Source organism: Cladophialophora bantiana, assembly GCF_000835475.1.
Source record: "Cladophialophora bantiana CBS 173.52 unplaced genomic scaffold supercont1.1, whole genome shotgun sequence".
Taxonomy (NCBI): Eukaryota; Fungi; Ascomycota; class Eurotiomycetes; order Chaetothyriales; family Herpotrichiellaceae; genus Cladophialophora; species Cladophialophora bantiana.
In genome coordinates this window covers 636238-662567 of record NW_015971575.1, presented here as the reverse complement: position 1 = coordinate 662567, position 26330 = coordinate 636238, and the positions used below count along the sequence as shown (strand labels likewise).

At 53.6% G+C, this 26330-nt stretch overlaps 10 protein-coding genes across 10 annotated transcripts; 3 read left to right on the top strand and 7 right to left on the bottom strand.

Moving 5' to 3' along the window:
• Positions 1-164: 164 nt before the first annotated feature.
• Z519_00237 (uncharacterized protein) lies at positions 165-2185 on the bottom strand (the record flags this gene model as incomplete). The annotated part of the gene is made up of 3 exons (XM_016757996.1): positions 165-741; positions 797-1648; positions 1704-2185. The coding sequence occupies 3 exons, from the start codon at positions 2183-2185 to the stop codon at positions 165-167; spliced, it is 1911 nt and encodes a 636-aa protein (XP_016625245.1).
• A 797-nt stretch (positions 2186-2982) lies between these two features.
• On the bottom strand, positions 2983-4661 carry Z519_00236 (uncharacterized protein; the record flags this gene model as incomplete). Its single annotated transcript, XM_016757995.1, has 5 exons — positions 2983-3164; positions 3303-3354; positions 3468-3797; positions 3893-4296; positions 4499-4661. The coding sequence occupies 5 exons, from the start codon at positions 4659-4661 to the stop codon at positions 2983-2985; spliced, it is 1131 nt and encodes a 376-aa protein (XP_016625244.1).
• Positions 4662-5626: 965 nt separating this feature from the next.
• Positions 5627-6400, bottom strand: Z519_00235 (uncharacterized protein; the record flags this gene model as incomplete). Its single annotated transcript, XM_016757994.1, has 3 exons — positions 5627-6040; positions 6094-6170; positions 6232-6400. 3 exons carry the CDS (start codon positions 6398-6400, stop codon positions 5627-5629), a joined length of 660 nt encoding a protein of 219 aa, XP_016625243.1.
• Positions 6401-7491: 1091 nt separating this feature from the next.
• Positions 7492-8166, top strand: Z519_00234 (uncharacterized protein; the record flags this gene model as incomplete). Its single annotated transcript, XM_016757993.1, has 1 exon — positions 7492-8166. One exon carries the CDS (start codon positions 7492-7494, stop codon positions 8164-8166), a length of 675 nt encoding a protein of 224 aa, XP_016625242.1.
• Positions 8167-9100: 934 nt separating this feature from the next.
• Positions 9101-9343, bottom strand: Z519_00233 (uncharacterized protein; the record flags this gene model as incomplete). Its single annotated transcript, XM_016757992.1, has 1 exon — positions 9101-9343. The coding sequence occupies one exon, from the start codon at positions 9341-9343 to the stop codon at positions 9101-9103; it is 243 nt and encodes an 80-aa protein (XP_016625241.1).
• A 1039-nt stretch (positions 9344-10382) lies between these two features.
• Positions 10383-10967, bottom strand: Z519_00232 (uncharacterized protein; the record flags this gene model as incomplete). Its single annotated transcript, XM_016757991.1, has 1 exon — positions 10383-10967. The coding sequence occupies one exon, from the start codon at positions 10965-10967 to the stop codon at positions 10383-10385; it is 585 nt and encodes a 194-aa protein (XP_016625240.1).
• Positions 10968-11545: 578 nt separating this feature from the next.
• Z519_00231 (uncharacterized protein) lies at positions 11546-13387 on the top strand (the record flags this gene model as incomplete). Its single annotated transcript, XM_016757990.1, has 2 exons — positions 11546-12666; positions 12763-13387. The coding sequence occupies 2 exons, from the start codon at positions 11546-11548 to the stop codon at positions 13385-13387; spliced, it is 1746 nt and encodes a 581-aa protein (XP_016625239.1).
• An 897-nt stretch (positions 13388-14284) lies between these two features.
• Z519_00230 (uncharacterized protein) lies at positions 14285-17242 on the bottom strand (the record flags this gene model as incomplete). Its single annotated transcript, XM_016757989.1, has 1 exon — positions 14285-17242. One exon carries the CDS (start codon positions 17240-17242, stop codon positions 14285-14287), a length of 2958 nt encoding a protein of 985 aa, XP_016625238.1.
• A 547-nt stretch (positions 17243-17789) lies between these two features.
• Positions 17790-22273, bottom strand: Z519_00229 (uncharacterized protein; the record flags this gene model as incomplete). Its single annotated transcript, XM_016757988.1, has 3 exons — positions 17790-18960; positions 19010-19549; positions 19599-22273. The coding sequence occupies 3 exons, from the start codon at positions 22271-22273 to the stop codon at positions 17790-17792; spliced, it is 4386 nt and encodes a 1461-aa protein (XP_016625237.1).
• Positions 22274-23721: 1448 nt separating this feature from the next.
• Positions 23722-25875, top strand: Z519_00228 (uncharacterized protein; the record flags this gene model as incomplete). The annotated part of the gene is made up of 1 exon (XM_016757987.1): positions 23722-25875. The coding sequence occupies one exon, from the start codon at positions 23722-23724 to the stop codon at positions 25873-25875; it is 2154 nt and encodes a 717-aa protein (XP_016625236.1).
• Positions 25876-26330: the final 455 nt, after the last annotated feature.

Genomic DNA, 26330 nt, shown 5'->3' with positions numbered 1-26330 from the left:
TCAGATGCCGCTTTTACACGCCGAGTCCGCTCCGCTCCACCGCCACCACTTCGTCCACTACTCTCATTCCTCAGTCCGCCCCTTGTCCGTCCTTGGTCAGTCCCTGAACAAGATAGATTCCACAAATCCAGATCCTATGTGTGCTACAGAAGAGATATTGGTCATTACTCGGTATACAGCGTTGTCCATTCGTTCAGTAACCTATCGATTGCATCGGGCTCCCCTTCTGCAGCCTCCTCCTCCTTACCCGTTCTGTCCTCGCCAGAAGACTCTACTTCGTCTTTGAAAGATTCGTCTGGTCCCGCCTCGGCGGGTGGGCTTTCTGTTCTGTTCGTCGACACAGGAACTGCTGCTGAACCCTCCCCCATTGTAGCAGGGGGGTGTGTGTCTTTCTCAGCATCTTCGGTTGAAGGAAGGTTCGTGGCCTCCTGCTGCGTCGATTCCACTTCCACGGCCGCCTCGGGTAGAGGAGCTGTTGTACCTGATCTACCTGCACCTTCCAGGCCCGGGACCTGAGTTGTGCTCGTGGCTGGCAAGGAAGGTGCTGGTCGACCTTTGATAGGGGAAGGAGGCTTCAAGATGTCATCGAAGGTCGGGGATCTTGCAAGTTTAGGGCCAGTCGAGTCGAATCGTCGTAACGCACCGGCATCACCAACCCTCGGCTTGTTGAATTCAAGCACAGTATCTGGATTTTCAGACTCCTCCTCCACACCGAAGAACAGACCAGAGTTCTTTACCGTCCTGGGAGACTGCGTCAGCTTAACACTCACACTGGTAGAACATGGTCAAGACTCACTGTTGAATGGAATCTATCGCTGCCGTTGGAGAAGGCAGAGATTCCCAAACAGATGAATACCACGGCTTTCTGGTAGACTTGTTCCTGAATCCCGCTGCCGAGGCGTCCAAAGGCTCTGTCTTGCTCTCCGAAGCGCCTAGTGTCACCGCGCCCCGGGAGGCTCTCTCGCGCATCTCTGCCACTGTGACGGGATCGATTATTTGAGCCTGAGCCCTATGTTGATCCTGAACTCTGTGGACGACAGTCAAGGCCTCGTCCTCAATATTAATGCTCTCGAGCGCGCCCGCTGCAACACTGGCGTACATGTCTAGATCGTCACTGGTGTTTGACTCCACGTGAAATGGAGTATCGTTCTGCTCAGGCCAACTCCGTTGTTCTTTACGAACAATGGACAGGACTGCCCACGGGTTTGGCCGCCCTGGAGCGTGTCGAGAGTCGCTGAATTCTTTCTCCAATTCGATATGCACTCCCACCCGCTGGCTGTGACTAGCCACAGAACTTGACTGCTCGAATTGAAGCAATGCCCTTTCGATGTGCTTGAGGCACCCTCTGATGCTCGACTCAAATTCGGGGTGCGGAAGGAATATATGTTGAGGGCTTGAAACGGCGACATCTTGGTTTGAAACCGTGCTCTTGGACAACCCAGTGAACGGGCTGTCGGCAGAGGATGCCTCCGGCGCACTGGCTCCTGAATTCGTGGATTGGGTGTGCTCGAGGACGACAGTCTTGTCCTGGGGCCCGATGGTCTTGAGAAGATGCTGATACTTCCTTGTAGTTTCTTCATTTGCTCGGAGCAGGTTTTCGAGCAGCGTCCTCGGATATCCATTTTCGTCTTCGGACGACGTCTTCTTTCTAGATGCCAGTGAGATCCAAGATTCACGCAAGTTTTCGAAGTGCGCAGACCTACTCAGCTCTCAAATCTCTCGCATAAGTCAAGACATTCAACATCAGCACGAGCGTGCTCTTGAGCCTCTCCAGATTGCCTTGCAGTACCTCCATCCCGGGCTGGAGGAACGGCCACTTGAGCCTATCCGTGGCAGATAAAGCCAGCTTGCCTCCTTCCTTCTTCAGCCCATTGTTCGATGCACTCTCCACTGCTCTCGCGACAACGGCGTCAATCTCCTTGAACACGCCCTCGCATTCCGCCACGACGTCTTTGGCCGACTCGACAGCCGAGATAGAGTACAATCTGGCCTGGTCATCCTGTTTGAGATCGGCTCCGAGTTCTTCGAGGACAGAGGCCATCAGCGACACATCACGGGCGATGTTTTTGATCTGGTCGGGGGCGGTGGCCACTGTCTCGGAGAACGTGTACAAGGCTATTGACAGCTTGATGCCGGCATTGGCGACGTCGACGATGCTGCGAATCAGGCCGACTACGTCTGCCATGGGTGGCTTCGAAGACTTGGGTGCTCCGCTCCGCTTCTGGTATTCCTCGTCCTAGTCCAGGCCCGCACACAGCCAGAAATACGAGAGAACCCTGGACACGAACGCTGAGATTCTGGGTTTGTATCGTCAACAAGAACCCTTCTTTCTTATCATACAGTTGTAAAAGGCGCTTGAGAAGCGGTAAGTGTCTTGGATGTCAAAGACGACAAAACCAGGCTAATTCAAGCTGACTAAATAGTCACTTATTTCGGGGTCCGTAAACGACAAACAAGTCGCCCTTGAGGTAAGGCGTGCCGCACGAAGGTACGATGTAGCACAAAGTAGGAGAACACCACGTGGAGGACACCACTCTGACTAGTGTTCTGTCGAGCTTGAACATCCCGGGGTACATACGGAATACGGCGTGGCTTGCTCAAATGTTCTTGCTTGACCAGCTGTGCTCCTTGGCGGAGTGGCTTGTAGAACTTGGGGTCCGATTATAGCTTATGGTGCATATTGGGCGAGGCTGGAGCAGTCCAGGAGACGACTGTCTCGACCACCACTAGGTACCACAAGAGATCAAGAAGCAGAACCAGGGAAATAGGCGAGAATGCATAATTCTTTTTTCTCTCCCCCCCTTTCCTCCCCCCTTCCCAAAAAGCTACTTAATTTGCATAATGGACACGGCTTTTATTGCGATTTACTTGTATATAATCCCTCTTTACACCACATAGATCCAGCACCTACAGCAAGGCACATTACTATACCCACGTGTATTGTTTTGTTTCGCAGCATTCTTCTGTACCTCTGGTGGCATTCTACGCTCTACAATCGACCAAGATCTTGACGTGCCTATCCTTTTCCTCGATCAACGGCCTGAACCCGTCCTGCGCCACCCGGTCAATCTTGATCTTGCCCGTGATCATCCTCTCGGGTTCCAGGGAGTGGTCGTCGAGGGCCTTGATGACGCCCGCGAAGTCGGATTGGAGGTAGCCAAGGACTTCGGTAGAGCGAGAACGTCAGCACATACCTAGCGTGCATGTCTCGCTGAGAGAGCGTCGGAAAGTGTGAAAGGGCGCTCATTCTTCGTCATGCCGGGAGAAACAGCAGAATGGGGAAGAGCGTTGACGGGACTTACTTGCAAAGTATTTCTTCTCCCCGAATACAAGAGTGTTCGGTTGGAATGGTACCTGTCAATCAACCGTCAGCGGTCCCAAATCATGCCTCGTTCCTCTCCCTCTCCACCCCTTTCAAGCTGCCAGCAAGTATTGTTTCCAATGCCAAAAGAAGGGCGATGACATACCTCTTTCTCCCAGATGGCCAAGTTCACAATCGTCCCCCGTGCCCTCACCGCCAACGCCGCGTCTCTCAAACTGGCCGGAACCCCCGCCGCATCCAGTGCAACATGCGGTCCCTGGCCCCCAGTGATCTCTTTACTTCTCTTCACCACGTCCTCGGTCCTAGGGTCAATTAGATGTGTAGCACCAAACGCCTTTGCGAAGTTCTGGCGCTCCTTTGCGACCTCAGCGACAATGATGGTACCGGCACCGCGAGCCTTCAGGCATTGAATCACTCCGAGTCCGATGGGACCAGCACCCATTACGAGGGCGCTGTCGCCCTTCTTCAGCGGGTACTAAAAGTCTTGCATCAGCGTAGAAATATCCATAGCGTCACAAAACACGTCGTGACTCTTTCCCCAGCTGTTCGATAGGGCCCTGAAGAACCTACCTGGTCGACCGCATGCCAGGCCACGGCCAACGGCTCCACCAATGCACCCACGTCCAAGCCTACATGGTCCGGCAGCTTGAACACAAACTGTGCATCGACACAGACATAGTCACTCATTCCACCGCCACCGCCGCTCAACCCCACAAATCCCGCGGAGTCGCAGCAGTTGATGTAGCCGTCGTTGCACGGCCCGCAGTGGAAGCAGGCGAGGGTGGGTTGCACAGCGACCCTGTCCCCCACCTGGAGGGTTTGACCCTGGAAATTGGAATGGGAGGCGGCGAGGCGCCCAATCTCCACGATTTCCCCCGAGAATTCATGGCCGATGGGGATTGGCATCGACTCCTTTGTGATTGGGTGAGGAGAGCCGGGTTGTGGGATGAATGTCGGCGACGAATATTCGTGTACTGTAGAAAAGGTCAGCCTAAGGAGTTCATGGTTCTCCGAGATATGGTTGTTTCCGACGCCTGAGTAGAAGTGCTCTCGAGACCACGAAACATGGGACGAATAGAAGAAAGGCCACGAAACCTACAATCTGTCCCGCAAATCCCACAAAAGGCAGCTAATGCGTTCCATCTCAACTTGTCAGCCCGGCCATCCAAAGCTCACTCACAACGGCACAGGATGCCTCGTTCATGACAGCCGATGACCTCCACCGGGGCTTCAGACTCAACTCACGCTTGACCTTGATCTGGTTGTCTCCGCATTCTGGTTCGGGGATGTCGTTGTCGACGCGGAGGTCTTTGACGCCGTGGTAGCGCAGGGCGCGCATCGTGCTTGATCTGTTGATCGTTTTGGTTTCAATTTGCAGCTGCTGCGCCGGGGCTACGAGAACGAAGTTTGAAGAGCTGCTCGGTGGGTTTATACTCGACCGGGCAATGATGAAAGGGGAAAACTAGACGGTCAGTACAACGGCAGTGGTAGGCGGAATATATATACTCCCGCTTCATTGATATTTGCGGGGAAGGAAATCATATGGGAAATCATAGACAAGTAGTAGTGCCATCTCCATCCTGTGCAGCGGAATCCAGCATCAGCAAGCACGGTCTAACGGATCAGCAACCACAGCCTCGCAAACACGAGATTCTGTGAGGGGAAAAGCTGGGCGAAGCATACGGAATACATACCGAAGTTCGAGCCTCAGCCACAGCCACAAGCCACATGTTTATCTCGGTGGCTGCTGGAATTTTTCTCCGCAAGGCTCCGCAAGGCTCCGCAAGGCTCCGCAAGGCTCGCATCTGAGAAAAGCGGGAACAATGACGAAGCAATACGAGGATCGTCAAAGAAGATCTGGGGAAGGGAAACAGAAACAGCTCTTTAACGTCTCACCCATCGTCGGCATTAATTAAAAGCACCCCATCTGCTTTTTGATTTCTGTACGATAGTACTATCTCGCCCCAGCCCCAAAGGCTGAAGCTGACAAACGCGCTCGCTAAAGGATTGAAAGTGCTGTTGGCCACAAGCCGACACGCTCAAAAACATAAATCGTCATTGCTCACTCGGGATATCGTCATTCCACTCCGTTGACCGTTCTGACATGATTCCAAACCAAGTCATGCCTCCATCATCCATGAACCTGAAACTGTCGCCGATATTCTTTTCGTCTTAACCATAATGCTTTTCCAGTTTTCCAGTGCCCTGAGACAAAAACTTCTCTGTCCAAGTATTAAAGCATTGGGACGAATCGAAGGCACCTGATGCTCGTAGCTCGAAATTGCAAGTAGACACAGTCAAAGCCTAGACCAACAGCTTGAAGATGGCCATCAGAACAGCGGCAAAGGCACCCGTGGCCACCTGCTGAGGGAGGGCAATCGCAGCACCACCGGTAGCAGAGGCACTGGATCCGGTGGCGGAGGCAGAGCTGGTGCCAGACCCGGCAGCGGAAGCGGATTGCGACGACGCAGGAGCAGAGGTGGAGGACGCCGAAGAAGCAGAGGCAGCAGACGTCTGCGCAATGGCTTCGGCAGTCGCATTACGGGTACCACATTGCTCATTCGCGCTGCACGTTGCCTGTCCTTGGGCATCATTGGGGTGGTTGTCAACACACTGGATGTAGGTTTCTTGACAGATGTAGAACGGAAGAGTCTCGATGAAGGCAGTGCAATCAGGTACGGTGCCGTTGGCGCAAACGCAGGTGTAGGTGAAGCTGTTCTGAAGGAGATGTTAGCTGTCCATCGTCGAGAGAAGACCGGGGTTGGCCATACCTGATCACACTGGTTTTGAGAAGCAGCACCACCACAAATCTGGGGGCAAGTGTTCAGTTGGGCATGGCACCAGTTGACTGTACTCTCTATCAGTATGTGGGGCCCACGACACTCAGACTGGGGCTTTTCCCCTCTTACAGGCTGTCGTGGAATCAATGCCAGCAGGGTTGAAGGCTGCAGTGGCGACAGGAGGCATTGCCTGCGACTCGGTGGTTGAGGCTGCGACCGAGGACGCACTCGAGGTGACAATGGTCTGCGCATGGCCGAGGGCAGCCAGAGACGCTGCAAGGAGGATTTGGTACTGCATGGTGAAGGTTCGACTCTTCTGTCAAATGCAGAGAGTCAATCGATGCTCAAAGTACTAGAGGTGGACTGATGGATGGATGGAGTAGAGTATACGGGAAAAGAGAAGAGGGAGAAGCTGTGGGCTGTTACTCGGGAGTGAAGTGGGAGGCGGAGGGCAGGATGCACACACTGCAGTAAATAGTAGACCGGAAAGAAGGACCCGGTACCTGGATTCCTGGGGTAAGAGCTCACCTTTATGAGTTTGCGAGGCTGGTAACGACGACGAGGAAAAACCTCTTGGGGATGCTTTCCGGTTGCTATGGGACTGAAGGGCGTCTGAGATAGAGGCTGGGAGAGGGTGCGGTGGCTTTTTTATTCCATTGCGCGTTCATGGACATTTACCTGCTACTGTTGCTTAGCTCTAAAAAGGGCCGGTATCATGTCCATCACGATGCCGCTATCTTGTCACCCACTTGGCTGGATTGAGGCCTAGCCGGCAGCTAGGGGCACTTGGGGCTACCTGTACGGCACCATCAGGAACCTATTAACCCCAAAGCGACTGGCGGGTGACTGGGGGCTCGCATGCTTGGGCCAGCCCATTCGTCACTCTGCTGCAATTCTAAAACACATTAAGGCCCGCGCCAATCACCAGGGCAGCGCATGCCCGGCGACCCTGACCTACCCTTACCTGTCCTTCACCCATCCCTGGCACCCACCTCCACTGCGGACAATCTTGCAGCAGACTTGGGAACCCAGTCACTACCCCCAAGCAGCCCCCTAGTGGCGCCCAGACCCAAACAGTTCTAGGCGTCGGACACCTCAAGCAGGGAGATCCGCCCGCCAAACATCCCGCCATTCACGACTCCAGACGCAGTTGCTCGTATCTCTCTGGTCAATGCAGCCTCATTGGCCCAGCGCAATGGCTACTGTAACCGACCAAACCGAGGCACGAGCTCGGACCCCATGTCCCATGTCCATGGACTTGGAGAATTGAAAAAGAGACTCAAAAAAGTCATACTTCTACACTGCATCCTGCATTCTGCCGCCTTTCTCACTCCGCTCTGTTGAATGGGATAATGTGTGACAGGTACAGGTAGCACAACCGCGGTCGTCATGGCTCCCCAAACCGAAGAGATGGACTTCATGTCCAAGTTCATCACCACCCACCGCGTCCCCGAAGATGCCCGGCGACACTTCGCATCCGTTGAATGGACCAACAAACACCTGTCTAATCCTCTCTACAAAGCCATTCCTACCTTTTCGCGCGTCCTCAAGGACTCCGGCGAAGACTACTTTTTCTCTCGCACCGTCAGCTCGCCCTCAACCATCCCTCATCTCGTCACACTGCAGTTGAAGGACTTCCCCAAGTATCCAGAAACACCCAAGGGACAATTAAAATTGAGAACCAACCACAATGAAGTCACTCAAGTACCCGCGAACCCTGACTGCATTATGCTCTTGCAGCTCGGTCGCCCCGGGCTAGACGGTCATCCCTCAGTTATCCACGGCGGCATGGCCTGCGCCATCCTCGATGAGATGATGGGGCTTTGTGTGATGCTACACCACCAGCACATCTCGGGCCCTCGGGATTCTCTTTTTACCGTCAGTCTGAATGTCACTTACCGCGCTCCCGTACCGACACCGGGCGATGTGCTCGTGAGGTGTTGGCTCGTGGGAAGAGAAGGTCGCAAATGGCTGTCGCGGGGTCAAATAGTAGACAAGGACGGCAAGGTCATGACCGAGGCCGAAGGGATGTGGGTTCTGGCAAAGAGACAGGAAAAGTTATAACATACCTGAGGCTGGTGCAAGCACCGTTCCCCTTATCGGGCTGGGTTAGCTATGTACTCAGCGCTCATTCCTTCAAGTCCGGTCTAATCATCCGCTACGCCCCCGCTATCAGCCATCTGTTATCGCTGGCGAGATTGGGAATGTCAGCTCGGGAAATTATGGAGAAGCAGTGTGGATCCACGCCACCAGATAGAGGCGCACAACACTGTCTCGCTGATGATATAGAAGGGGTCTGCTGGAGCAAGAAGGCTGGTGCGCGCCAAGGATAGATACACCCAAGGATTGGGTCGAAAGGCGAGAGATATCTAGACACCAGTGATAGATCTCGACACGTATAGAACAGAAAGATTTCGGTAATGGACACCACAATGGCGCCATGGGTTCCGACTTGCGTTGGCCCTAGGATGTCGTATTGTTTCCATTTCCTTTCATCAAGTATCGGTCTCATCACGTTTTTCCAATCAATGCTGCTTCATCAGGCCGCCCGGGCTCAGACCAGGCGAACTAGACTTTTGCCAGAGGCGTCGTCTCAGGACTTGAACTCGATCCAAAGACCCTGCTGCGTCTTTCAACAGGCCTGAAACATCCAAAGGAGACTGTCCAGCTGCGAGCCCAGCGACTGACACCACAACCACCACTAGCACTGCCATAGAGATGATCGGCCTTCGCGCCCTCACGCCGGTGCCATGCCAGGGCGCCTCCTTTGGTGAGGAGGACTCGGAGCACAAAGACCAGCACGGGTAGGGGCGAAATGAAGGCCCAGCAGACCCAGAAGCAGTGCTAGATGACAGGGTGGGCGTCCCAGCGCAGCGAGGGCACCGAGAAGAGCGCGGTGATGAAGGTGCCGGGCAGGAAAACCATGGTTGTGATCGCGATGTTGTAGAGGCGGCGGCTGTGTGAAGGCGGAGAGGGCCATCCACCATTACTTCATCCATCACAGGATCATTTCGACTTCGACCGGCAAGGCGCTCATCCGTCGCGACATTTCGGCCAGCTCTCGCATGTCATCCCGCAAATCGAACTTCTTCTGCCAGAGATGGAAGCCCGTTGTTGCCTTGACGGCCCGGACTTCACCGTATTGCTTCCGCAGCAGGTTGTCCAGGAAGTCGATCGTCTCGATTCGGCCGGGGAGAACGAAGAAAAGAGGATGTGAGATGAGCTCGGCATTGCACTTCATCAGCGAGACACAATCATTAAGCGCCTTCCGCTCTCTCTTGGAATTGTTGACAAGGACGACGCCTTTGGTGGAGTGGCTTCTTCGGTCGTATGCCCAGACAAATTTGTAGGCAAAGCATTGGAAAATAGTTGGTGGTCGAGGTGACGTTGGGGATCTCCTCCTCCCAGGCAATGGAACCCGTCGTGTCGTTGGATATCAGATTGAGACTGTAGAGGTCAATTTGGAAGATTTCGAGCAATTTGAGGAAGCCTGCTTAGCCGGTGTAGAATGTCTAGCGTGAAGCCGGGAGGTCATAACTAGAGTCAGCGAAGGGTCTGAAACCCAGCCCGGGAGGAAGAACTCCCTGACTGTCGCTCAATAGACTCTAGTGAGGCAGCGCTATGGGCAGCTTATGGCTCTGATCCTGTGCTGCCCCGTAATGTTGATAACATCGTATTGCGAGGGACCTTTGCCGAAGCACTGCGCCTGGAAGACGTCTAATGCAGTCTTCCGAATCGCATTCATGGCAGCGACTGTAGTGACCAGAGGGCTAGTGTCTCAGCTGAGAGCTGAACAACGCAGAAACAAGGGGATTTGCAAGGGATTCTAGAGAGAAAGGGAGATGAAAATGTTCCATTTTTATACCTTGATTGATTGGGAATACACGTCTGTGCTACACTGGCGTTTCGCGTTGGTGTGAATTTGCCTTACAGCCTGCCCTTCTTCAGGAACATGATCAGGGGGCCGAAGAAGGGTTATGTAGTGACTCGTCGTGTGCTCTCCCCTCTCGATTCGTATCTTTGTACGCAAGGCATTCGGGTTGGACGCCTCAGGACGGAGGGAGGGATTGTGGCCGCTATTCCTCTCTGCCTTGATGATCAGCGAACAGCCCGACTTGCTGAGTTGGCAGTCAGCGTTGTTGTCCAAGCTGAGGCTAACAATAACCTTGAAATCCACTCGGCAGCCTTCTTTCGAGCCAGACCCAAACACTCTTTCGTATTGGTGTATACGTCTCGGGGCATCTCGTTTCCAGGTGCCCATCACAAGAAGCTGAGGGTGTCTAATTGCTAAAGAAATACGTGGCAGCGACTGCTGGGCGCAGCTTCGCCTGCTTCTCGAATCGCGAAAGATCCCATCTCATGCGGTCCCTGATGCCAAATCCACGCGTTTTGGTAAACATTCTTGTGTCAAAATCAGCCGGCTGCTCATAGAGCAAGAAGATATATCGATGTGGGCCGCTGATCGGCGGAGGACCGGGGCCAGCCCAAGAGGCGATGGCAGGATCCGGGGAGGTCAGGTCACCGCTTGCTCCTTGGACTGCAAGGCCGGCCTGTAGCCAGTGCAGGGCGGGACTCAGGGGTGCAAACGAAGGGAAGGGCGCGTCGAGGTCGAGGCTGACGACAAGGAACTTCTCTTCCGAGGGCGCATTCCAGCCCAGTGTCGGGAGCCCTTGAGCTTCTAGCAAGGAGTCAACCTGGTCAGCGAAAGACACCACAAACGGCGCCAGATTCCACGCCAACTCACCTCCTTTGGGTATCTTGTCGCCCGGCTTCGCCTTCCGGGATCCGAACGCCAAATGAAGGACTTTCGAGTTGTCGTTCTCGATCAGCGACAGGACCGATTTCATGATCGGATGGTCGGGCATGGCTGAGGATCGTAAAGCCGTGCTGTTTGCCACGACGAACTCAAATCTCGTGACGAAGAAGCTGACGCGCAGTTCACGAAAGCATCATCCAGATATCGGAATTGCGAGAATCATATTCGCATCGAGTGATTGCCAATTTGGCGCTCCTGTTATTGCTGTGTTGATCCATCCGCAAAGGGGATGAGATGCCCTGTTCCGGCCCGGTCTCGCACGGCCGTCCCCGGGACCGGCGTTATGGGAGAGCTAGACATTGGATCACGCAACAAGCCAGTCGAACACTTCGACACTTCATCCACCAATTGTTTGAAATCTCCAATTACCTCTCACTTTTACCTCCAGTTAGTCCCGACATCTGGCCAAGGGAGATACTGATACTTATATGTCTTCGATTGCACTCAGGGTAATCATGGCTCGTTTCTCCATGTCCTCTCAGCCTTAAAGACCATGTTGAAGGAAGCAAGAGGAGGCTCTTCGATATCCAACTAGCGACGCATTCGCCTGGCTCGATTACCATATGGCAAGCACACCAGATATCAGCATTTTGTAAACACTACCCGATACGTTTTGATAAAGGCAGTATGGCTTCCAAGAAAGATGGCGTCCTCCTTCAAGACACACACAATGAGACGGAAAGAAGTGTCCCTTCAAATGTCGATGATGCCAGCGACACCATAAACATCTCCGGGCAAGACATGGCCAGTCTTCCATCCTCGGAGCCGACGAAAAAAGACATCGAGGCCCAAAACTCGGCTCTGACGACGACGTCAAGCACCACAAGCAAGAAGCCGTACACGGCTTTTTCCAACAGTGCAAAATGGTTCATTGTCACCATGACCGCCATGGCGTCCTTCTTCTCGCCTTTGTCCGGCCAGATCTACTATCCAGTTCTCCCCATCCTGACAAAGACGTATCATCTCTCGTCGGGTCTGATCAACGTCTCCATCACCACGTACATGATTTTCCAGGGCCTGGCGCCGAGCTTCATGGGCACCTTCTCGGACGCCAGCGGTCGACGACTGGGCTATATTCTTGCCTTCACCATCTACACGGCTGCAAACATTGGTCTGGCGCTGCAGGACAGTTATGCCGCCCTACTCGTCCTGCGGTGTCTGCAGAGCGCAGGGAGCAGTGGCACAATTTCCTTCGGATACGGAGTGATTGCTGATATCGCCACTACTGGAGAGCGAGGGAAGTACTTCGGCCCTATGGCGGCGGGCGTCTTGACGGCGCCAGCCCTCGGACCGACAATCGGTGGTCTCCTGACGCAGTTTCTTGGATGGAGAGCGGTCTTCTGGTTCCTTACAATCATTAGTGGCGGGTTCCTAGTGTTGTACCTCATCTTCATGCCCGAAACGCATCGCAAGATCGTGGATGACGGGAGCATCGTGCCACATCAATGGTGGCGCCAGTCGGTCGTCCAGTATTTAGGCGGTCGCCGCCGGCTGAAGAGAATGAGTGCCCAAGAGAGGGACAACTATGAACGCGCCCGCCAGGCTCTTGTGGAACAGCAGCGCGACACGAGGATCCATTTCCCCAATCCTCTCGAGTCCTTTGTCATTCTCACCAACCCGGACGCATTCTGTCTCATCATGTACACCGGGATAATGATGTTCAGTAACCTGGTTCTGATGACGAGCACGCCCACCGTGTTTCCCAGGCTGTACGGCCTCAACGAGCTCCAGGTGGGATTGTGTTTCTTGTAAGTGGGGGGCCTTTCCCCCTTTCTTCTTCCTTTGATTTCTCACCATCCGTACTGAAATGTGGGTTTGAACCTGACTGATGATATGTTAACAAGACCACTCGGCATCGCGGCGGCAATTGGCGCGTTCTGCAACGGCCGTCTTCTGGATTGGAACTACCAGCGCATGGCGCGCAAGCTGGGCATGACGGTGGACCGGAAGCGCGGCGACGATCTGCATAATTTCCCTGTCGAGCGCGCTCGCCTGCAGGCCGTCTTCCCCTTCCAGGCCTTACAGGTCGCGGCCCTGGTTCCCTACGGCTGGGCGCTGGAGAGACACGCCTCGCTCGCGGCGCCGCTCGTCCTGCAATTCGTACTGGGCTTCTGTCTGGTCGTCGCGTCCAACTCGATCAGCACCCTCCTCTCGGACATCTACCCGGGCAGCGTCTCGACCGCGTCCGCCGCCTCGAACCTCGTCCGCTGTATGCTCGGCGCCGTTGGCGCCGCCGTCGTCGACAACATGCTGACCAGTTTGGGGCTCGGCTGGTGTTTCGTCCTCGTCGGCCTGCTGATGGCCGCGGCCACGGCGTTTCTATACATCGAAACCCAATGTGGCATGCGTTGGCGGCAGACGCGGTGGCAGAAACTGGAACAGAGGAAAGAAAAACAAGTCGAGAAGGAAAAGCGGAGGACTCTCCTCCGAGCCCAACAAGAAGAAGCCTCCACCGATCCACCTGCGTAGAGTGATGGGATAGAGAGAGACACAGAGAGGGAGTTTGACGGCTTATCTGGGCTGGACGTGGGAGTTGTGGAGTTTCCGCTGCCTAGTTTCGGGAAGGCTTTCCGTGTACATTTATGTACGCTATCAATTGCAGGATATCCTCGGGCGGAAAAATGGGAATCGGATATATACATATATACCAAGAGAGATCAGACAGATAGACACGTAACTAAACCGGTCTCGAAAACCATCTATCCATCTCTAGGCTCTGTGCGCCACGTCATTTGGAATTCCCTTGTTCAGCTGATGAGGTATGTGTTAATCAGCCTACATGGATAGAGTATGTATCAGCTTCTAGGGGTATAGTCCGACTTGTTCTACGCTGGACGTTGGACGCCTGAGTCCTCTGGAAGCGACACCACACTACACCATCTTTCCTAAGAGAGGAGGATAGAGCAGGGTAGAAAAGGCACGTACCGGTACGGTTCTACATATCTAGGTAGTAAATAGAGGACAAAAGGCAAAACCGTACCGGCCAGCCATGGAAACCAACACATGCTGTTGAAAACTGAAAACTGTCTTTGAATGATGTAAGGCCCGGGAGAGAGGAAGGGAGGTAAGGGGGGGGAACGCCACTGTGTCTATTGTGTACCTGTCGAAAGAAAGAATCATGTTTCTCATTCATATCCACGATTGATTCTACATGCATGCACGTCCACATGTCCAATGGCATGGTGATTCGATTCCGGTTCCGACTCCGATATCCAAAATCCCGGCCAGTAGCAGCAGCAGCAGCAACATCAGCACCTTCCAGCAAAGGACTAAAGTAAAGATCCCCCACCGAAAGCACGCAAGGCAAAAGCATACAGTTTGCAATTCACATCCATCCATCCGTCCCACGTTCTCAGATGAAGGATTTTATTCTCCTTCGTATCCCTCTCCCACCGCCGGGTCCCTGGTGACCTTTATTTCCTGCATCGCGTTCTCCCCGTCCCTTTCACCCTGTAACACCAAGCCCTTTTCATTCGCCAGATGTAACAAGCAGATGAAACAGTAAGATGTGCTAATGTCTTTCATCTGAGGTTCCGGATAGAAGGAGCGAAGGTCTTGGATGAGGTCGGTGAAATTCAACGTTCCGCTGTCGTCAGGGTCGCGTGGTGAGTTTGGATCGTCCTGCGCGGGAGTAGGAGGCTCTTCGGCTTTGGGTGGAACTTCTTCTTGCTGGGGCTGGTCATCATCGATGTCCATCATATCGACGTCGCCGTCTCCGTCCTCACGGGGTCGTTGCTCGGCTGTCGTGGCGGTCGAGGGTCGATCAAACACGTTTATCAACTGCAACCGCCCCTCCATCCCTTTCCACAAATTCTCCTTTAACCTCCTCACGTCAACCTTCTTCGCCGTGCGTGCATAATTCACGTACTCGGGCCTGATTCTTCTTCCAGCTTGTGTCACAAGTTGGCTTCCGAAACTGCCTGGAAGAAGGTCCGGTTGACTTTGCTGTGCTTCCAAGTTTTGCTGTGACTGCTGAGATTCAGCTTGGTCAATGTCCGCTCTAGCTTCGCCATTCAGAAGATTTTGATGCTGGTCACGTTGTGACTCTGGTTGAGGCGACAACATCTCCCTCGCATCCATGAACGCCTGTCCGCCGTCATCGCCGCCTCCATCAACGATCCCATCGTCGTCATCATCATCGTCGATGGGTAACGGGCCATCAAAGGGAAGCCTTTGATCGTCATCCGCAAAGAAGTTCGCATCATAGTCGCCCTTTCTACCCTCATCGTCCAGCTCATCACTGGCCACTTCGCCAGAGGTGTTCGCAGTTCCAACGCGGTTTCTGGCTCCAAAGCCTTCGTCAATAATCCCCATACCTACTCCTCCTTCTCTCCTCCGGATCCTGCCCACCCGACATTTGGGTTTGGTCCACAGTCGCATTAATTTTCTTGGGTCAACGACCTCGTCATCTTTATCCAGCAGATTTCGGCCCTTTGTCCGCCACTGCGATTTTGGGAGAGATATCTGTGAATTTAGAACGGGTGGTTGTTCCAGTAACTCCTTCAAGGAATCCGACATCGGGCCCAGAAAATCAATTTCGTATGGCTCCTTTTCCTTTTTCTGTCTCGTGGGTGGCGCATTAGTGCCACTGGTTTCTTGTTGTTGTGCTTTCTGAATTTTCTGCATCCGCCAGTTTTCCAGGGTGAGAAAGGCTGTCTTGCCTTTTGCGCGTGAATTGAATGCTTTGTCGAAATAGGCCATGATAGACTCATGCTCCGCATCTTCTTGGTACTTGTGCTGCAAAGCCAACGCATATCCATCAGCTGCATCCCCCAAAAGATTATCATCCACATCTTCTGCTCGTGCAACTCTGGCCTGAGCTTCGAGGGCCGCATCTTTTGCCCAGGCCTCGCCTCCTTCGCCAAAGCCAACGTTATCTGCGACGTCGAAGCCACCGAGCAGCCCATCACCGTCGTCGTCATCGTCGAAACCCATGGCATTGCTTCCATCGAGGAATATCCCTGTTTGGTCGGCTAGACCAAGGGGAAAATTTGTTGCTGGAGGGGGCGCTGGTGTTTGGGACCTTTTGTGCTCTTTCCAGTCTTCAGGGACTTTGAGGAAGGGTAAGTTCAGGTCTCCAGATGGGTCGCCCAATGTGAAGGATTTCATAGAAGGGCAAATGTCCTGTGAGTCCAGTACGCTCATATCTGGGAAGAACTTGGACGCTAGAGAAGCAAGATCGATTTCTCCGTCTTGGTCGTCGGCAACAGGCTCTTCGTCTGGAGCGGCGGAATCTGGCGCGTGCGGCTCCTTCCCTGTAGATTCAACCTCATCTTCTTTTTCTTGTTGGCCGTTGTCCTTCTCACCGCCCAAAGCAGCATCTCCCGCATCATCACTGCTGTCAAACACGATGCGTCCGTCAGAATCGATGGACAAATGATTCAGCAGCAAGCCCTTAGCTCCTCCCTCGTCAAAATCTGCAGATGCCTTCTTAAAGAGCGGGTCGACCGCAAACTCGAGTTCCAGTTTCTTGCCCTGGAAGGAGGCAAAGCCGGGTGCGAGCGTAGCTTCATGGCTTCGCATAGGTTTCTTCTTGGATTTCCTCTTCCCTCCGCCTTCCCCATCCTCACCGTCTTCACCGTCTTCACCTTCTTCATCCTCGTCCTCCTCTTCATTGCCATCGCCTTTGCTTCTCTTCTTGCTGCCCTCAGAGGCACCGCCGTCAGCAAGACCACTCAACAGGCGGCCAGTCTCCGTTGCCACGCTGTCCACTCTGCTCGTATATATTTTGACACATCCATCTAGCGTGCAACTTGCCTTTTGAAAATTAACACCGTCCCCTTCTTTTAAGAGACTCATGTCGTGAAAGTAGTCTATCAGTGCAAAATTCCATGAGTTGGCGGCGTTGATTTTATTGTCCGTTGCCATCTTCATCCATTCTTCGAAATTGGCCAGGATAGGGACGCGTTTCATGGGTGTGACCCCGCTGTCTTCGGCGACACGGCCAAAGCTGTTTCGAGGGTGGTCATTGTTATTGCGCTGTTGGTTGCTCGGCCCTCCTCTTCTTCGTACCTGTGCTCCATGGTCTTGACTTCTAGGGGTACGTGGGGAATCCGACATGTTGCTGTAATTGGATTCCCTTCGTCTCTGGTGGAGTTTCCGCACAGGACTTGCCGCAGCGCGGATTTCGTTCATATGGATTTCTTGGAGGGCGTGTCGAGAGTGCAATCGAGCAACTTTTTCGCCTTTGTCATCGTTGAGCGGTATTCTGTTGAAACAGCACAGGAGGTTAGTATTCGACGCGAACCAAAATTTGCGAGAACTGGGAAAATACTGCATATCACTTTGCAGCGCTTCGAGTGAATCTGCGGTCGGAGTGGCCATACTTCACGGGCGATGACTTGCTGTTTTCGCGCGCCATGTTCATAACAACGGCCTGTCTGCTAGGGCGCTCACTGGCACCTCTTGCAACACGAGGCATCGTTTCCTGATATTCCGATTTCGCTGTCGTACTCTTATCCTGCCTCTGGAGGCCTGCTGCTCTCAATTCATACAGCAAGGCGTCTTGTCGTTTCTTTTTGTATTATCTCAAGGATGTTGCAATCGTCTCGCCATGGCCTGGTCTGTAGTTCTGGTGTCTCTCGAAGATTGTTGTGAGAGTTCTAACAATTGGAGTCGTTTGTTGACATGTACAAAAACAGGCTAGTGCATTCACTTCCGTTATGTCACGTGATACGGCTGCAACTGCGAACCTTGTCACTGCCATGCAGATCTGACAACCTGTACTCGGTACGAGGACAGTTCAAACAGTGTTCTACGACATACATAGTATAACGACGGAAGGATCAAATTGCGCGCAGGTTATATGTCTGATGCTCTCATTCAGTCTCGTCTAATTCTCCCTCATCGCTCGTCCTCTATCGACCGTTATCTAATCCAAAACCCTTCCAGCGACGGCACTGGCACTCCTATCCTTCGTTTCAGTCTTTCGCAGTCCTTTACCTTTCTGGATCTCACCCAGCAAAGCACCAATATCACCAGTTCCAGCACGAGCTGGGGCAGGCATCGGCGGAGGCGGCGGCGGACCTCCGGGTGCACCAGAGTTAGGGAACGGAGGAGGTGGCGGTGGTGCATTGAAACCACCAGCGTCTGGCATCGGGGGTGGAGGCGGCGGTGCCGTTGGTGCACCACTTCCGGGAATCGGAGGAGGCGGTGGAGCGGAACCCGAGTCAAACGTACCTGGAATAGGTGGCGGCTCTTGGACGGGCGTCTGGGGCTTACTGTCCATGGCGGACAATGGCCTGGGTGGTGCCATGGTACCGAACAAGATGGAAGCCAAATGCTTTGCAGATCCCCCACCCGGGTGATCGGCTTCATCGTCACTGTCTTCATCCCTGTCAGAGCCCGCAGCAGACCATTCGTCCTCTTCGGGACGACGCCGTGATTGAGCCCCAGTAAAGCTCGGAGTCAATGGCTTAGCAGCCTCTTGTTGAGCAATGCGGTGGAAGGGATTAGTTGATGGCAGACTCTCGGCAGGCGGCGCAGGTGGATGAGGCGCTGGCGGAGGTGAGAATGCCTGAGCTTGCGGGATGGGGGGTGGAGAGAAGACTGGCTTTCCATTCTCTGATGGTTGTGTTTGGGAAAGCTTTCGGAAATATGGGTTCCTTGACTCTTCGGCAGCGGGTGGGCTGGAAACGGGGGTCGGCTCATGGCCACTGCTTGCAGAGGGTTCTGGAGGGGCAGTACTTGGTGGTGGTGAGGCGATAGAGCCAGTCAGCATTTGACTGGTTGCCGGTGTGCTCTCTTGGGGCGTAATCTGTTGCGGGCCCTCGTCCTCGTCGTCAGACGACGACTCATCTCCAAGATGTTCAAGTTGAAGCTGGAGTTGCCGCTCTCTTTCTCGGGCAGCCTCCAGCTCGGCTCTTTGTGCAGCAAGCTTGGCCTCCTTCTCCTTGGCCTCTTTCTCTGCCGCTTTCTTCCGAGCCCTTTCTTCCTGTTTCTTCACCTTACCTGCCTTGACTTGCTCTTCAAGCGCTCGCAAGCGAGCCTGGGCGGCCTCACGCTCCTTCTCCAGCTCGTCTTCTTGCGCCTTGGCCTGGGCCCTAATCAGATGTCAGTGGAAGTCATCCCAAAAGGAGAACAATTACTCACTCCAGCCGTTTGCGTTCTCGCGCCTCTGCTTCCTGCTCTGCTCTAATCTGCGCCGCGGCTTCTTCCTCCGCCTTCGCACGGGCTGCTGCCTCGGCTGCTTTCTTCGCGGAGAGATCTGTGCTGTCTTGTCTCTGTTTTCGAGTTGGTGGCGGGGGGGGCTTCTTTTCAGCTTTCGGGCTTGGAGGGGCTACGCCCTCATTGGCTAGTCTCTGCTGTCGTTCTTGCTCACGTCTAGCATCTTCGGCTTCGGCTTTGCGAAGTCGCTCGGCTCTCTCTCGTTGCTCACGTTCCTGGCGCTGCTGGGAAGTTTCACTAGGCTCCCCAGCTGACTTGATACCAGCTGCAGCCATTCTCTCTTGGATACGTTTCAAGGCCTTCTCCTTGGCAGTGGCAATGCGGTCCTGCTGCGTGTGGCCTGTCGTTACGGAAGAGGTTGAAGGGGCCGAAGTTGGAGCTGGTCGCGAAGGCAAGTTGCCATTTGTGGGCTTGGCTTCGTCGTGAGAGTAGTCGCGCGACGATTGTCTGACCGGCCGTGATTGCCTATGTTTGTCAGTCTCATGTTTTCCGTCAACAGTTATATGGATCTTACTCTTCCTTGCGGATCTTCGCGGTTCTACTGCTCCGCTGCAGATCGTAGATGAGTTCCTTTATCTCATCTTCGACACCAAGAGCTTCCTCCCACCTTCTGCGTTCATGCTCTTGAGTTGCGTTTTCCCCTTGGTCTCGCAAACCATCTTCGAGACTCGAAACAAAGTCCTTTACGCTCTCTTCAACGTCTCTAGTCATGGCCTCGTGCCGTTCTTGTTCCGACTTGACCTTGGAAGTCTCTTGTTCTAAGCGCCTCTGCGCACCTGCTTCGTCATCGGCAGCGGGGGCAGGGCGACCAGCAAGCTCTGCAGCTCGAGCTTGCATCCTAGCCCGCGCTCGCGCCTTAATGCGGTCGGCTTCGGTCACAGTGCCACCAGGGCCAGTTCCAACAATGTTAGAAGCGCTGTTCGGGTGAGCTTTGGCGTCCTTTAAGCGGAAAAGTTGCAGCTTGGCTTCAGCAATGCTCTTCTCAACCTTCCTTACGTCTGACGCTAACGCTGGCAGACGATCTTGGTATCGCTGTAGCTCCCTTCTCATTGCTCTCCTCTCTGCGCCAGTGTCACCCCCAGCGAATCCGGAATTGGGATGTGTGTCGATATCGTCCTGAATTCGCCGGATTTGCCGGAAAAGATCTTCAGCCTCTCGTCTGTCTCTTCGATCCAAGACATCATCATCATCCGCTTGTCGCTCGTCCTGGAAATCAGTAGCGTCGAGCAAGATCTTCTTCTCCCGAATCTTCTTCCTAATTTGATCGGGAGTCAGGTCATCGTACACGCTATCCCCCATATCGGATGACGGTGCGGGGGAAGGGGTTCTACCCCCATGTCCAATACGGCGCCTCGCGCTCGAACGATATCCAACATCATCGTCATTATTCCGAAAGACAGTTGCATCTTTGCGACCAAAGTTGGGCGATGCAGAGCCGCTGCGGAACGAATGATCCTTAAGATAGCTCACACCGGTCTTTTGTGGCTGCAGGAATGCGCCCGATGACTTTCTAGCCTCTGCATCTTGGGACAGGAGAGACTTGACGGTATCGATCGAGCTATTGAAATTCTTCGTTGAGGGAGGAATGAGTTCCGGGGGAAGTCGGGCGGGGATTGGGTACCCGTTCAACTTCCGGTAGATAAGGTGCATTGCCACGGCGAACTCGTCCATGTTCAACCGACCCTTATTATTAGGATCAGACAGGGTCCAAATGGCTTCCAAGTCAGATCTCTCCAGACCACTCTGACCCATGATCTCAATGGCCGTTTCTCCGGCAATGAAACCTCTGCCTAAGCCGTCCCAAGCTCGAAACAGTTGATCATAAATTCTCTTCTCGTCCTTGGTGACCGCCCAAGGAATCTTTGCGCTCCCGGATAGCCCTTGCGTAGTGTACCCACCGGCCTCGCGGCCAGCTTGGGGCATTAGACGCTGTTGTAGAGCTTCAATGTTGGGTAGACCTCCGGCAGGCGTATTGACAAAACCCCATTGACCGGGAAGTCCAGTCGGCTGGGTTTGTAGATGACCAGTTTGTTGCGGCGAGACATTGGAACCAAAGCCACTCGTGGGCATGAGAGGCATTGAAGGCCGAGCGCCGCCAAAAGCAGTTGGCTGGGCGGGATTTACAAAACCAGTGGGCTGCGTCTGTAGTCCCTGTGATAGCCCAGGAAAGCCTGTGGGCTGCGGCTGGAGTCCGGGCTGAAATCCTGTAGCCTGGTTGTAAAACCCCGTCGGTTGAGAAGTCAGTTGCGACAAAAGCTGCTGATTTGAGGGCTGCTGTGGGGTCGGCTGCTGAGGAGCAGGCGGAGAAACAGCATTCTGACGGAGCGGAGCGTCGAAGTCCGGTACGTTTGACCGCGTTGGCGGCAGAGGCTTCTCGTCCGGGACACCAAAGGAGATGATATCGACCATACTCGACACCTCGTTCTTGATCTTCTCGGGAAGGACGCTAGGCAGATCCTTTCCGGTCAACCTCAGATTGCACAGATACATTGCCAGAGCAAACTCCGGGAAAAGGAGCTGCCCTGACTTTGTAGTATCTGAAAGGATCCATATTTGCGATAAGGCGCTGCCCGGCAATTTAGACCTGAGAAGCAGATCTTTGGCCTTCTCTCCACTCAATGCCTGGCCATCTCCCGCGGCGGACTTAAACAGCTGCTCGAATTTCGCTTGGTCGGTAGCAGTGATGAAAGACAATCGAATGTTCGGAATCCTGCTGGAGCTCTTGCTCTGCCTCCTCTTTGCCGCAGATGTGCCGGTGGAGCCTTGGGTAAAGGAGGCCGCAATCTGAGCAGAAGTCTGCTGAGGGCGAAGCGGGGCAGCTACAGGTGGTTGCTGTGCCGGAGGAGGAGGAGCTGCTGGAAAGGATGGCTGTTGCTGAAAAGCTGGCGCCTGCGGAGGAGGCTGCTGGAACTGGGGTTGCTGGGGTTGATTCTGAGGAGGATAGCCCGTAAACTGAGGTTGCTGCGCAGGAGCCTGGAAACCCTGCTGCTGCTGATAACCCGGAAAGCCGGTCTGTTGAGCTTGTAACTGACCGGGGAAGCCGGTGGGCTGCGGAGCAAAGGGCGATTGCTGTTGCGGAGGAGCTTGATTGAAAGAGCCGAAAGATTGCTGCGGTCCAAAGCCTCCAGGCGCAGGACCAGGACGGGCGGTGTTTCCGCCGCCCAGAAACGAATTGGAAGACGAGTACATGCTTGCAACAAAGGACGTGAAAATGCAAAATGCGAAAAGCGGATGGAGGACAGAAGACACGGGAAAATGAAAATGGGGATGGGAATTGAGTGAGATGAGCAACAGCCAGAGTTTCAGGAATCAGGAGCACTAACCGACCTCGCCGCTGGGAGGCTAGTGAGGCTTCGCAGGCTTCGGCGGCTTGCTGGCCACTGACGCGGTGTTTGCGGTGTTTGCCGCTCAGCTTGCGACTGGTGAGGCTGAGCCGGGCACGTGACGGTGTCGCTGCTTTAGGCTGAACTGGTTGAGCTCTATTGCTGCCAACTGCGCTCCGAAGCAAGAATACTGCATGCGTGGTGAAAGCACACTTCACATCCGAATTCCTACCTGAGTTGCTGGCGTCCAACATATTCAGAGCTTCAACTTATGGTGTTGAGGACGACATTGTCATGAAAGTTATTGCTGACACGAACAGTCGTGGAAATGCCAAAGAATGTGGTTGAGAATGCGCATTTTCGGCCATTGTGGGCAAAGAAAAGCGAGCATCAACCGAGCATTGTCACTGATTCAATTTCTTACTAGCGAGCTAGGTACTCCATCCTCACTCAGACAAGTTTGTTTCAGTGCCCATCGAGCGTCTTCCTTTCATACAGTCATCCCTGACGAAACTCTCTGCTTGTTTCCTTCTCGCCATCCTACCCTGATGGCCATCAACTCCGGGAACCATAGAAAATGTACCTCCTCATGTGTCGAGAAGACCAGAATGAAAAGCGGCTGTCATGTGCCAAGCATCTAGCCAACAAATGGACCACGCTGTCTGAACTTCATACCTTAAAAGGCTGGAAGGGGAGAGCTTTAGCCGTCGTTCGTCGGTACGACTCGTTCCAAGGAACAGCGCAATCTTGCTAGGGCCACGGCACCCAGCATTGTACTGGGTAGAGACAAGCCTATGATGGTCGCTGTCTTTCGGCCGAATGGAGGCTGGGGAAAAGGTGGGCCACCCAGGCGGAGTAACACGAGGGATGGCTTCCGTATGCTCCCCAACTGCAATCCCCAGATTATCCTTCCCCCGGCTGCGGCACGGGTAAGGATCGTTCTGACTAGTCATTGAAAGGTGCAATACCCACTTGTGCATAGGGACAAAATGGAGCAGGTACGTGATGACCGATGTTGAATACTTGTGAGAAAGAGAGCAAGGGCAATGGACATGACAATCGTCTGGCTCTCTGCATCCTAACCAGATAAGCGGGGGACAGAGAGCAAAGGAGCTCCGCTACGGTTTGTTGAGGCATTCTCTGAGATCCACAACATCCAGAGAGCCACGAGTCATAGGAATACACCAGACCGAGGTTCTAGAAAGCATCGAAAAACAGCACGCAGCGCGGGCTTGGAATTTACCTAAGCAGCTCCATACCACCTTCCACGCTCAAATCTTTCGCTTTCCATCAATCTAGTCTTTTTCCGTCTCCATGAACAAGAACACTCCCGTAAAGCGGCGGCGTTATCGGTGCGTCGAGGCATGCAGCACCTGCAAACGGAGAAAAGAAAAATGTGACGGTAACAGACCTTGCGCTCGCTGCATCGAACGTGGCGTCCATGTGGCTTGCCAACCTCCGCCTCCTCAAACCTCGACGGGCTCTCCAGACAACTACAACGTCAATTGCGAAGGGTCTGTTGCCTTAGAAGCGGCGAACAGAGATCGAAATGTGCAAGACGGATCGTCACAAGGGTCACTTTATCCTCTGGCCCTGGTGACGAGCAATACATCTGCCACTTCTGTTCCCGAAACGTCACGGCTAATACAAGACACAAGAGGCAAATATATGTTCATTGGCGATTCAGCAAACTTGTCACTGCTTCAAAGCATTTGCAGTCTCGTCGGCGCGTCCATAGGGCCGTGTGCGTTTGTTGAAGATCCGTTCCGATACCAGATGGTCGAGTCGGCGCCGGAAGGACCTGCTACTTGGCTTCATGCTACAGACCACCAGCTTCCGGCCAAACCGAGTTTTGATGAGGCAGCCTATTTGATTCGTCGATATATAATGGCAACCAATTGTGTGCTGGATCTCTTTGACGAGAGCGACCTCCTGGACAATCTTGCAAGTTGGCTTGACAGCGAGTCAACCCCCACATCTATTCTGAGCGCAATATACTACCTGGTGTTCGCTATTGGGGCGCAGACATGTCCAGAGGATAAAGACGCACTGGCCAGCGCCTACTTTGACTATGGTCGGTATCTCACGGCATCATACTTTATGGAGGATCCCAGTATTCCAACTGTGCAAGCATATGCCATGATTACCATGTACTTGCTTGGAGCATCTCGAAGAAATGCTGCTTTCATGTATCTCGGGACAGCTGTTCGTGCCGCTTACGCTCTCGGGTTACACCGATCTGACATCGCTGGGCTTTTCACCCCCCCAGAGATCCAAACCCGGGAGAGGCTATGGAAGGTCATGCGCATCCTAGACCTCTTTATGAGCGCCTCGTTGGGAAGGCCTCCGTCAACCGAAGAAACACGCAATACCGAGCTAGACGAGAACTACTCCGCATCAGTAGACCTATGCGCCATCTTCGAAAAGATCTTGACCGATATTTACGCAAAGCGAATGATCTCCACCGAGACTCTCCAGAAAATCAGCCAACACCATCGTCGATGGACAGTTCGCTTTCACGGTGGCCTTGATACAGACCGGATAAAGGACGAGGAATTTCTCGACGGCCGTCTGCCTAATGTTGGCCTAATACACGTCAAGGAGGCGTATTACTGGACGATTATGCTCCTGACACGGCCATTCTTCGTGGATTATATTTCCAGTCACATTGCACTAAAGGCACAGAGCCGGGGTGATGGAGCGAGAAGTCCTGATCCTCTCAAATCTTCTCACCGAGTCTTGGTTCATGCATGCGTCAACTCTGCAATGAGCACAGTGAACCTGCTTAGAAAATTGCTTGGATTTGAGGGGATACCGAAGAGACTTCCTTTTGTCGTCAATTCCCTCTTTGTCTCGGGTCTCATACTAGGGTTGTCTTACTTCGGTGACTTGTACAAGACATATTCTCTAGATGACAGTCTTGGTACCGCACTAAAGCTCCTTGCGCTCTTTCCCCATGATGCGGTCGCAAAGAGGAATTTGGCGATTCTTCAGTCGCTATTAGATGCCTGCAATACTTATGTCAGGCGCGAAGCAAAGGAGAACATGGCAATACATTCTCAACTGGTGAGTGGTATGTTTGGGCAAATTCACGGGGAGGATGACATGGAAGATTCAGTCACGACAAATACTCCGCAGGAAGGTCCATCGCATCTCGGCAGTGTCGAAGACCTCAGGCGACCAGATGAGTTCAACTATACTAGGCCACACAGCGCCATGGATCAGGGAGCGACTGGTGTGTCCACCAGTGGCAACAGCGAAACCATTGAATTAAATACGCTAGATCGCGCAGAAACCAACATCCTCAATCTAGATTCGATAGTTGGTCTCCCGGCATTCCAGGACGACTTCTCTATGCTACCAGGCTCCATGCTACCAGCGATGTCTCCGAGGACGTTATGGTTCGGCTCCTACGAAGAAAATGTGCCGCTATTCTCGACGGTCGACGCCCGAAATTTTCTGGAATAGCAACGACTATCGAGAACCTTTCCCGAAAAGCTGCACGCGATATTACACATTCGAGAGAAAGTGTTCATATGAAGGAAGAGACGGCGTTTACCCGAGGCCAGGGACACTAGAATACTGAGCGATGTGCTTTTCTTTTGCGAGTCCTCCTAGCTTCTAGGCCACTCCTTGCCACCCATAAGACGTGCTGACCCCGTAGCCCTTCTTCCAACAATGCTGATCCTCTCACGGCCTTCGACCATCTGCAGTATCTACCACAGCCATTTACGCGAATAATGGATGGTTTCTTTGAGGCTCATCCTTGAGACGTGCGAGATGAAATGGAACAGGCAGGAATGATTCTTATCACTTCACGGTCCTTGTTGACTTGCAAACCTCGAGGGAAAGGTGAACTTATACTGCACAATCGAGACCTGTGGAAGGCTCCCCGGGTTATATCTCCATCTATACGCGGAGAC